We start from the raw sequence: 12354 nt of genomic DNA, 5'->3' as shown, positions 1-12354 counted from the left end.
TGGAGAATTCTGCACATATTTGAAAGTAAAGCTTTGTTAGCTTAATCCTGCCTGTCTTTGTGGAATATAGAGATACCGGTAACAGCTTGGACCTATTTAAGTCATTGATTTCTGGCAAGATCTACTGCTGCAGCTTTTGTTAAAATCTCCTTTGTGATTTTACAGAAACAAGGACTGCATTATTGTTATGATCATGACAGAACATTTACTTCTGCCTCCTTTTTTCCCAGATTGCAGTCAAAATGAGTGAAACGCCTTCAACAGCCTACTCGGTGACGCAGCCTCCCACTTCAGAGAGTGAGCAGTCTTTGTCTACACGTCCCCTCAATGTCACTGACCCAGTTGTGGCCAAACGGATCTGCTTTTACAAAAGCGGAGACCCACAATTTAATGGGGTCAAGATGGTTGTTAATAGCCGATCTTTCAAATCCTTTGATGCCTTGCTTGACAATTTGTCCAAAAGAGTCCCATTGCCTTTTGGAGTAAGGACTATCACTACACCACAAGGGATACATGGTATCACTAACCTGGAAGACCTTGAAGATGGGAAGTCATACATTTGCTCCCAGCAGAAGAAAATCAAACCCATTAACTTGGAGAAGGCCAGTAAGAAGCCATTGCCATGGCAGATCAGCAGGCCTGTCAGTGCCCGCCGCAAAGCCATACAGTTAGCTAGAGAGGGTGAAGACGGTGTGTTCCAGAGAGGTGGCAACATCCGTATCAGTACCCCTAAGAAGTTGCTGGTTTTCAAAAATGGGGATGTAAGAATCCGCCGCACCATTGTCTTGGGTAAAAAGAACACACAAAACTTTGAGGCGTTTCTGGACAACATTAGTGAGTTAATGCAGTATCCAGTTGTGAAGTTATATACCACTGATGGCAGAAAGGTAAGGACATGAGAAGAGACTTGGGAGTGAAATTTTATTTTTCCCCCCTTTGAATATTGGGGGCTGATTGGCATTTGCAGGCTCATCACCTGATGACTATAATGCACTTAATAACCCAAACAGAATGTTCATCTTTAAACAAACAGAATGTTTTTCGATGGAATCAGCTCAGATGTTTAGCTGCCAGTCACCAAGTATGGAGAAATCAGATGATGGCCATAGATAAGTGAACCTGTCCTATAGTTTCTACTAACTAGACTACCTTTTTTTATGCAATTCCTGTTTTTTTTTTAAATCAGAGTCTGATGGCTTAGTAATTTGTTCTGTTGGTCACAGTGCAGAGTTGCAGCCTCCTAAATCCACTGACTTCAATGGTCTTAGAAGGATGTAACTCTGCTTAGATTGGCTCTGTAAATTGTTCACAGCACTGTTCACATTCTCCTCTTTCAGACAGTTTACTTAAGAACTGGCCTTTGCATGCAAATAAGCTTTAATCGACTGTGAGTGTTAACGAAGTAAAATGCTTACCTTAGACACATGGAGTTGGAAATGAGGGGAATTTTATCCTGGTATTTATGAAGAGTAGCTTCCCTTAAGCCACATCTTCCTGTTCTACTTCCTGTGTGTACTTTTGCTTATTAAAGAGCTTTTCTAGGCCCTCCACGAGAGTGGCCTCAATCTTACCCTGCACTAGGCTTACATGTCACTTAAAGCATAATACTCTCTCTCTCTCTCTCTCTCTCTCTCTGTCAAGAGCTTAACATTCTTGAAAAAAAGCTTCTCCACCTTTTATGACCGCATTGCTGAAATGTTTCTTAGCACAGAAGCAAACTACCAGTGTAGATTCTCTTATCAACTTGTTTCTGCTATTGTCATAATGGAGTAAAGCAATGATCCTTTGTGGTGAACTACAGTCACTTCCACATGCATGTAATGAAGCCCCAGTTTTAAAAAATAATAATAAATGAAAATCAGCCTTGTGAAGCTGCAAATGTCACTGGACACTGACCAGGGTAGAATAATTTAAAGTTGAAAAATAGCTGACAGGGAAAGGGTTAAGCATCCTCTTTCTTCTGCCGTTAACAAGATTGCTTTCCATTAAAAGAAATGTTGCTAGATTTATTACACACCTTTGTGTTGATTACCCCACTTTGTAGTATACAGGAAGGGATCCAAAGAACCCTGAGCAGCAGAGCAACACACATGGAACAGGACTCTCCTGCCTCCCTTTACCTACTACAGCCCTCCTGTACGGCCTGAAAAGTAGGGTTGCCAGATCCAGGTCAGGAAACTCCTGGAGATTTGGAGGAACCTGGGGAGCATAGGGACCTCAGTGGGGTACAATGCCATAGAGTCTACCCTCCAAAGCACCATTTTCTCCAGGGGAACTCATGTCTGAGGTCTGGAGATGAGCTGTAATGCCAGGGGATCCCCAGGTTCCACCTAGAGGCTGGCATCCCTACTGAAAAGGAAAAGCATGGAGATAGGCCTGCAGCTGGAAGGGAAAACCATATAGAGGCCCAGGCACAAGTAGGCATTCTTCCCACTCACACAAAGATTAACACATTCTACAGGTTTAAAAATTTAAAAGTGAGATTCTTCTAGCTGGCATCTAATGACAAGGTTGATAGGAAAGGTAGATAATAAAGCTCTAAGGGTGCAATCCTGAATGGGGGGGGTAGATCTGCGGCGACTGGGAGTGGTGGAGCCGCGCTGCCTCCTCTGGGGCTTCCTGGCCACCATAGAGGGGGAAAACCATTTTTTTAAATTAAAAAAGGGAAAAGGGGGGAAATGCTCTACTGAAAACTCCAAAAAGGTTGTGCATCCCTGCTGCTGCTCAAGAGGGCGAAAGGCAGCTCCACCCCTGGGAATGCCCCAGGAATGCCCCCCTTCCTGAAAAGCCCTGCCAGCAAGGCTATGCTGGTGTGGGGGGCAGTGACGCCCAGATGCCAGTGTGTTTGCTCCCATACCAGTTTAAATGCCACCTTATTCCATGATAAGGTGGCACCTATGCCTGAGCGGGGTCATGCTGGCTCCAAAGGAGTTTTGACCCCCCCCCCTTCGGGAATGGGCTGCCCATGGATTAGAGTTTATTTGAGGGCCTGACATGTACATGTGTCTGCCATGGGCAGACATTCCCATTTTCCTTAATGCAGAGGGCAGTTCCCAGAGGTTTTCCCTCAGATGAATGGAATGGGGGATGCTTTGCAGGCGCTGAAGTTCCCTGAACCCCCTAGAGGCTTCACATCACAAAAAAGCTTCTTCATCAGGGTGATTTGCAGAATAAGAACTTCCTCAGCCAATAATAGCTTTACTTTCTTATGTCCTTTCTGCAAGATTGTTAATTTTGTAGTAAATAACATTATGAATAAAGCAATGAGTGTTTTATTGTTCATCCTTCTAGTGTAATTGTCACTAGGAACTATGGGCATGTATTGTGACCCTGAATTCAGTAACACATTTACTATTATTTAGGACAGTAGTATTTCATATAAAATATGTTGACGGCTACAGCAACTGTTTTGCCATCTCAAATATTTTTGAAATGTCAAGAGTTAATAGAGTTACTCCTTTTAACGTCATTGTTGGTTGACAGCATCCTGATTGTTATTTTTTTTCCATTTTGAAGACCTAGTTCTGTGTTGCCTTTTCTAGGTCCCCAACCTCCAAGCTCTGATACTGTGTTCGGGAGCTGTTGTGGCAGCAGGCAGAGAACCTTTCCGACCAGGGAATTACGATCCTCATAGGTATTCATTGCCTGGTAGACTGCCAGGGATCTCCAACCGCATATATCCCAAAACTAATGCCAAGTCAGAGGGCAGGAAAAGTAAGTCTCCTCAATTGTTTTTTTCCCCCCTGTCTCTTGTTAATCTATAGAGTGAAAAGCTAAGAAGGATAACATGACTGGAAATAAAATGCATTCAAAAAGGCCAACTGGAATATATGCAAACTGCCTAGTTAGATTTTCACAAAACAGAAAAAGAGAAAGAACCTTCAGAGAAGTATCAAAGACGTAGAAAGATTTGAAGGTGGGAACATAAGAATTATTTATCACAGTTATACTCAAGGTGGTATAAATGTGGGCAGGAGCCTAGCATTTCTATGGGCGTAAGTGGTGGTGATTTTTGCTGATTGCCTCCCAAGCTATACCTCAGCCTCCTTGTTTCCCAAGAACAACATTTAATGTGGATCTCCTGTGGGATGGGGGAATCAGCCAAAATCAACCCCCTCCTAGCGTGTGTAGAAATTCTAGGTGGGGGTCCAAGTCATGGTCTCCAGGTAGTTTTCCCATCCAGTTCCCAACATGCCTAGTTCAATCAAGGTTGTCTATTAAAACCACATCCTAATATCCAGTTGTGAAGAAATACTGCAATTTTAAAGCATAATCATAATTATGTACCAAGAACTGGAATTCAGCTGAGAACTCAACTGGTATAGTTCTATAAATCTGGATATGTTTAAGTGTATATGGAAAGCAATAATAATATCTCTTAAAATTTGATGACTATTGCTGCTCAGTGCATATTGTCCTTTGTGTCTATGCAATGGTGGTAAAAACTTGAATCTAGAAAACAGAGCATGGCTTAAATCCTTTCTGCAGAAGGAAGATATTTCCATCCACAGGGAAATACTTTCCAGTTCTCCCTTATTGCTACAGTCCATACTACTCCCGGGGTGGGGGTGGGGTGGGGGGAATCAGACATCTGCTGCAGGAGGGGAGAATCAACAAAAGTCCCCCCTTTGCACATGTGGAAATTATCCAATAGATCCAAGCCAATGTAACATTCTATCTAAAATTATTCTCCTTACCTACATGAATATAAGATCCTGAGATCACTTTTATTCCTTATATACCTTTTTGATTATCTTTGCTGGCAATGACTGGTTTATAATAACATCTCTAGACCAAACTGTCACCCAATATAAATGGTTAGAAAAAGCAAACAAGTAATTCAAACTGCCATCAGCCAAGGCATGTTCCTGTGTTCTCTCTTTCCAACCTGTAATATGTATCCAGCCAGCAACTGGTCACTCTAGACTGACATAAATCTTCAACTTAACCCTGCACACCCTAGAGGTAGCTAGCCTAAATGCAGACCATGCTTAATGCATGTTCATTTTTAATTTAGTGCATTTTTATCCCAAGGAGCTCAAAGTGGTGTACAAGATTCTCCCATCCTCCAATTTATCCTTGCAACAACCCTGTGTGGTAGGCCAAAGTCACCCAGTAAGAATAAGAGTTTGTTTTTATATGCTGACTTTCTCTACCACTTAAGGGAGACTCAACCCTGCTTACAATCACCTTCCCTTCCCCTCCCTACAACAGACACCCTGTGAGGTAGGTGGGGCTGAGAGACTCTAACAGAGCTGTAAGTTGCCCAAGGTCACCCAGCTGGCTTCGTGTGTAGGAGTGGGGGAAACAAATCCAGTTCACCAGATTAGCCTCCGCTGCTCATGTGTGGGGAATCAAACCCGGTTCTCCAGATCAGACTCCACTGCTCCAAGCCACTGCTCTTAACCACTACACCATGCTGGCTCTCATGGAAAGGGTCTCCTTAAAGTAAGTTCATGGAAAGGGTTTCCCTAAACCTAGTGCAACACCTTAACCACTGCATGGCACTGAGTCTCAGTTCCTTGATCCTGTAGATCAGGAAAGGGAAGACTGTTTCTGGGACCTACTTAATTTTTTTCAAGATCTTTGGGAGCTGTTAGTCACAAGACGGTGGTTCAGAGGCTTAAGTCCACCAAAACATGGTGATTTGGCAGGCAGAGCCAGTAACAAAATGGTAGATTGTACAAACATTATAGCAATTCAGGTCAACCATGCAATGCTCAAGTGTGGAAACCTTTCCTCTACTGCTTTCTCAAAGCAGACCATCACCCCAAACTGTAACTTGCTCTGCAGGGAAGAAATATACAGTAACCTCTATGCTTCCCCTGGAAGAGGCAAAGAGCAGCTTCTGTGCAGGGGGGAAAGTTCAATAGAGTGCTCCTTTCCCATCCAGAGAAAAGCTTCTACAGCGACTTTAAAGAAGAATAAGGAAGTCATCACAGCAGCACTAGAAGAGGGGCAGAGACCTACCTTTAATTGCTTGGAGAGTGACTGGTTGCTCCCAAGTGGTTTTCTGTCCATCCATTCTGGAGATAAGGCATTCTAGTAAGAAACAATTCATTGGCTCTGGGGGAAATCAAGTATTTCACCAGTCAAAAAGCCAAGGCCGCCTTAATTATTATTATTAGGGTTAGGCAGAGTTGGTAATCGCTATCACTTCTCACATTATAAAAACATATAAAGAATGCATGTGGTAGAGATGGGGAACAACATCATGGCAGTAAGCTTCCTCCCCAATCTGTGTGTTAACAGAATGCAAACAAGACTCCTGATCTTATAAAAAGGCCCATAAGCATGCACATACATGTGTAGGATCTATGTATACCTTCCTTTGAACATATGTAGTTCACAGGATTAGGGCATTGGGCCCAAACATATGTAGGCCATAGGATTTTGACCCTGTAATCATGCTGCTCCCTACATATATTTATCATGGTTCTGTTCAAACAGCATCCCATATACTGAAATCAGTGGGTGTGAAGAGGAAGCAGGAATGAATGTACTGTACCTGTCCTAGGGTTGCCAGCTCCAGGTTGGGAAATACCTGGAGATTTTGGGGGTGGAGTCTGAGAAGAGCTGAGTTTGAAGAGAAGAGGGACTTCAATGCCATAGAATCTAACTGCCAAAGTGGCCATTTTCTCCAGGGGAACTGATCTCTGTCGCCTGGAGATCAGTTGTAATAGCGAGAGATCTCCAGCCACCACCTGGAGGTTGGCAACCCTAACCTGTCCCCTCTCTTATGCCTGATCCCCAGCACGTGAGTTCTGCAGGTAGGCACCATCCTCATAATCAGAACATTAAAAAAGCAGCACTCTTGTTCCAGTGATCTCGGGTAGGTGGGAATGGGACTGCACTTGTTCCCACTCCTACTCTATCCTACTCTATGTGCACTGTTTTCAGTGCATGGATGTCATATGAAGAGAATTTGTACATGCTTAGATTGTGTGGAAATAATTCATGAGTCTAGCCCTGAGTCGATGGGACAGTCTAGAAATGTAAAGAAAAAGATGTGTATAATTCAAAAGTAGATTGAAGGTATGACAGAAGAGTTGAGGTGTTATCACAGTTCCACAGTTTGTAACGTTTTGTAAAGTTTTTGCAGAAGCCATACAGAGGAATTTCAGAATATGTGAAATTCAGATCACTTACTGGTAGTGTTTGATATCATTTATCTCTTGCCCTCTTCCTCTAATACAATGTCATCTGCATGTTTGTATACTAATAATACTTTATGTGTTTCTCTCTTGTTTCTTTGCTGCCTGCCTAACGTCTCTGATCTGGGTGGTTATCTGTGACGATCATCTTCTGTGCTTCTCTTCTAATCCTGTCACTTGGGGTGCTTTTTGGTGTAGACTCGAGCTCCAGATCACAGATTTTTTCTACTTCTTCTTACAAAGGCTACAGTAATGACAATGACTCCGCTTCTTCTTATATACCTGACAATGACAGAGGGTTAGGAGAAAATCATTCACATGCTGGTGAAGATTTATGTGTGGTACCCTCTGAAGATGACATTGAGAAGACTGTTCATCTTAATCAAGATGGCAGCATGACCGTTGAGATGCGAGTTCGATTCAAGATAAAGGAAGACGAAACTATAAAATGGACAACTAGTGTTAGCCGTGCTGGGTTTTCTACTGACAGAAATGCCGAGACTGGAATTTCTTCAGTGATTGCAGAAGACCAGTCACCAGAATTAAATATTTTGACATGTAAAAACATTGCAGAGGACTCCCACAGCACAGAAGAGGATGTTGCCAATCAGCAGAGCAGTGAAGAAATGAACAATAAAGGACTGGAAACGTGCAATTATGACATCTGGCAAAACCCTTCTATGAACATAGAATCAAATGATGATAAGGAGAAACCTCATTTTTATAGGCCTCCTACTCCTGGGCCTAGAAAGGTCAAGAAAAAGAAAGCACTGGTTGAAAGTGTCACTATGGTGTCAGACACCGCTGTTCAAAAAAAGATGGTACAGCAATTTTCTTACAGTGAGGAAACTGACACTGGTGAAACCAAATCTGAATATTGTTTGGTCACTCATTCTAGCAATAAAACATTCAATGTCAATAATCCCAAACTCAGCAAAACATCCAGCAATCAGGTTCCAAAGCAATCTTTAGAAGATGAAGTAGAGGAAGAAGTGTTGAATAAGGTACATTATCAAACCACAATTGAAAGATCAGTAGATTTCCCTGGTGAGGATGGCTTATCACAGAAGTCAGCTGAAGAGGAAGGGTTGCATGACTACATAGCATCAGATTGTGGTCTTGATATCAGTCATGTAGAATCCTCTCTGAGGAATTATCATGCATCTGAAGAGGTTTTAGCTAATCAAAGTGGTGCAATGGAAACAGAACAGAACCACTCAGAATGCTCTCAGTCAGAAAGAGAAGTGGTGATATGCAGCCAGCAGCATAGGTTATCTCATGATTCCATTCAACCTTCTCCTAGTGAAAGCAATCAAACCGTATGCCAGTGTGCTAGAATTACTACAACAATGACAGAAACTTCTTTCACTGCCAATAATAGTGGTGTTACAACACACTTTTCTGATGAAAGCCAAGTTGTATCCTCCAGTAGCAAAAAGAAGAAGAAAAAGAAGAGACAATCTTCCTCAGATATCAAAGAACAAGTTGGGTATTCTCAACACAGGCTGCGTGATATACCCATGGAAGGAACTGCTGAGAATGCCGAACATATCAGTGAAGGTACACATGATTCTACCGATATAAAAATGCAAACTCCATTTGGCATAGCTCCACTGAAGTCACTTAATGAAACAGGAAGTGGCTGCAAGGAAGAAAAAGAAAAGAGAAAGTCATTCAAACCATCAACAAAACATAAAAAAGTAAACAAGAACAAAAATCCCAGAAGTCAAGTCAAAGTGTCAGATGAAAGTTGTACAATGGATGCTTTCAGACATACAAATGAGACTATAGAACATTCTCTTGAAAGCTACGTGCAAAGTTGGTTGCAGAACATATTTCCCAGGACTGTAACATCCGCAAAGAATTTAGCTCCCACAAATTCAAATGATAGAACAACACATTCATTATCTGACACATCTTTTACAGATAAAGAAAATCAGTTAGGAAGAAAAAATGTATACTTAATGGGGGAGAATAATATTAGTGAAAGTAAATTATCCAACGGTACATTAAATCATCTCAATGAAACAGAAATGGTAGATTTTCATGAAAGGCACATTGGCTATTTGACAGATGCTGATGCAAGCATAATAGATGACACAATGCCAGATATACAGTACAATTCAAATCAATCTATGTGTGACATAGTCCATTCAGATGACAGGAAGAAGATTTCATTGGGAAGTGATAGTCAATGCTTAAGTGATAATCAAAGGTGTAGTTCTGAGATTGCAATCCAAGCTGATCCCAAAGCCATTGATAGCGTTTTTGGAACAAATGTGCAGATGGATTGTGTGAGTAGTCTATTGTTGCATCAGTTGAAATCAGCAGTGCTCGATTTTGAAAGAAGTCATATTGGATGTGTAGAAAAACCATGTTGCCTTACAGATAGTTCTCCCTCACTCCTTGGATATTCTTCTGATTTCCTCTTAGCTTGGCTTTTAGTACAAAACTTCAAAGAAAGTTTGTCCAGCAGGAATAATGATGACATAGGTCAAACTAACTGTAGTTTTTCTGAAATAGTTAGACTGCAGCAGTATTTGAAAGAAGTGATAGCCAAAGAAGAAGTCAAAGATTTGAAAAATTACATCTCAAATCTACAGGAGTGCACAGGAAACCATTTAGTGGTTTCTATGATGCAAACAGAAACACCAAAACATACACATCGCAAAGAAAACATGTCTCCAGTTGATACCAAAAATACCTCAGACTTTGAAACACAGGAGAAACTAAGCAAAACGTTAAATTCCAATGATACGTTGGATCCTGAAGAAGACGCAGATGCAAACAAGTTGACTGAAGAGTTAGAGAGTTCTAGCAAGAGTCAGGAAAACTGCAGTACTTTAACAGATAAATCAAATCTAGATTATTTGGATAATTACTATGCATTGCAGGAAATGGACTGTGGTGATGCTTATCCGTTCAATAATTGTGGGTTTACATCAAATGAGGAACTACCCAAAGATAATGAGGATACTTCAGAATCAATGGACAGAAACACAGATACATCATTTAATAATGAAGAATCAGAACTAACAGAGGAACCTCACTCAACTACTTACAGCCCAACCTCTAATGATAAGGACCACATTTTTGATTTAGAAACTTCAGAACTGGAAGATAGAGACTTAAAGAGCATAGAAGACCAAGAATGTACAGAGTCAACAGAGAAAGCAGAAAATTCAAGTGCGCATCTTAGTTTGACTGCTGAAAATGATGCAAAAAGGGGCAGCAATGAAAAGTCTGTACAGGAACATGCGGAAGATACATCATTTAATAATGGAGAATCAGGGCTGACAGAAGAACTTCACTCAGCTACTTACAGCCCAGTTTCTAATGGTAAGGATCACATTTTTGATTTAGAAACTTCAGAACTGGAAGATAAAGACCTAAAGAGCATAGAAGACCAAGAATGTACAGAGTCAACAGAGAAAGCAGAAAATTCAAGTGTGCATCTTAGTTTGAGTGCTGAAAATGATGCAGAAAGGGGCAGCAATGAAAAGTCTCTACAGGAATGTGTGGAAGATACATCATTTAATGATGGAGAATCAGGGCTGACAGAAGAACCTCTCTCAAGTACTTACAGCCCAGCCTCCAATGATAAGGATCACATTTTTGATTTAGAAACTTCAGAACTGGAAGATAACGACTTAAAGAGCATAGAAGACCAAGAATGTACAGAGTCACTAGAGACAGCAGAAAATTCAAGTGCGCATCTTAGTTTGACTGCTGAAAATGATGCAGAAAGGGGCAGCAATGAAAAGTCTTTACATGAACATGCGGAAGATACATCTTTTAATAATGGAGAATCAGGGCTGACAGAAGAACCTCACTCAGCTACTTACAGACCAGCCTCTAATGGTAGGGATCATATTTTTTATTTAGAAACTTCAGAACTGGAAGATAAAGACTTAAAGAGCACAGAAGACCAAGAATGTACAGAGTCACCAGAGACAGCAGAAAATTCAAGTGCGCATCTTAGTTTGACTGCTGAAAATGATGCAGAAAGGGGCAGCAATGAAAAGTCTGTACAGGAATGTGTGGAAGGAAATGGTGCTTGTGAGGAACCATCAGTGCAATTATCAACACATTCACGATTATCTTTTTGTCATGAGTCTAAGCAAATTCCAGTGGATGCCTCTGTAGAGGAACCAATATCCAGAGTAAAACTGATGGTAAAAGAACTTGAGTCTGGATCATATTCAAATTCTCCTTCAGAATTCAGAAGATGCTTTAAAAGTTCTGTTGCTTCTGACTTGTCAGATTATCCACCAGATTCTGAAAGAAGTGACTGCAACTCTGTAACTACTAGTGACTTGACCAGTGGAAGTACAGAAGAAGCAACATATGAAAAGGAGTATAACAGAGGTTTTGTTAAAAGAACTATTGAGAAACTTTTTGGTAAAGCAGAAGTTCCTCTCAAGCCTAAGCTTGGTCCTCCATATATGTCTGAAATGGTTGCAAGAGATACTGAAGAGCCTTTCCAATCAGTAATGGAAGAAGCCCCTTCACTATGTCAAACAAGTCATTCCTTGTCTGATGAAAAAATGTCAAAACTGTCATCATTGGAAATCTCAGAAGAAATAAACACAAGCAGCAACATATGGGAAGAAGAAAATGCTACATGGCCTGCCCCACAATTCAGTTTTAATGAGGAAGAAGCATGTTATAATGAAGAATGTCCAGTGCAATGTCAGTCTAATGGACACACTACGGATGATGAGGGAGTATTGATTGACAAAGGGAAATGGCTTCTTAAGGAAAACCATTTAATAAGAAGATCACCTCCTGAAAACTTGGGAATGTATGGCAATATAGAAACAACATCTGCTGAGACAGTGGTTGACGATTACAGTGATGACATTCCATACTCACATTTTGGGAATTTGAATCTGCAGCCACCGCTGAAAGAAATGTCATCTTCTGAAATTGAAGACATTGCTAAGCCTTTTGACAATGGATGCAACTATTTCAACATGCCTCATAATAGTGAGTCAGAGCCTTTCCCTGATGAATTGAGCATAAAAAGCAAACATGGGCAACATGGCAGCACTTTGCCTGTTAAAGCAACTAGGAAGGAATGCACCACTCCCACACAACCTTGTACAGAAGTTAAAACCAGTTCCCAAAGTTTTAGATCTATAGAGTTTCGATTGCCTGACAATAAGGTACATCCTTCAGAACAGCCTTCACATGACGA

The 12354-nt window shown here is 41.2% G+C and overlaps 1 protein-coding gene across 1 annotated transcript in view; it reads left to right on the top strand.

Annotated features, from left to right (window-relative positions):
• The first annotated feature begins 236 nt into the window (after positions 1-236).
• Positions 237-12354, top strand: part of RP1 (RP1 axonemal microtubule associated) — a 219783-nt gene continuing 207665 nt past the window's right edge. The window contains exons 1-2 of the mRNA XM_056854917.1: positions 237-887; positions 3543-3714. Coding sequence (XP_056710895.1) covers positions 243-887; positions 3543-3714 — 817 coding nt within the window. The 5' untranslated portion in view covers positions 237-242. The remainder of the gene's footprint in view (positions 888-3542; positions 3715-12354) is intronic.

The sequence above is a fragment of the Euleptes europaea genome, chromosome 8, assembly GCF_029931775.1.
Source record: "Euleptes europaea isolate rEulEur1 chromosome 8, rEulEur1.hap1, whole genome shotgun sequence".
In the NCBI taxonomy this organism is placed as follows: Eukaryota; Metazoa; Chordata; class Lepidosauria; order Squamata; family Sphaerodactylidae; genus Euleptes; species Euleptes europaea.
Note: the sequence above shows the minus strand (reverse complement) of the source record. Positions and strands in the feature narration are given on the sequence as shown.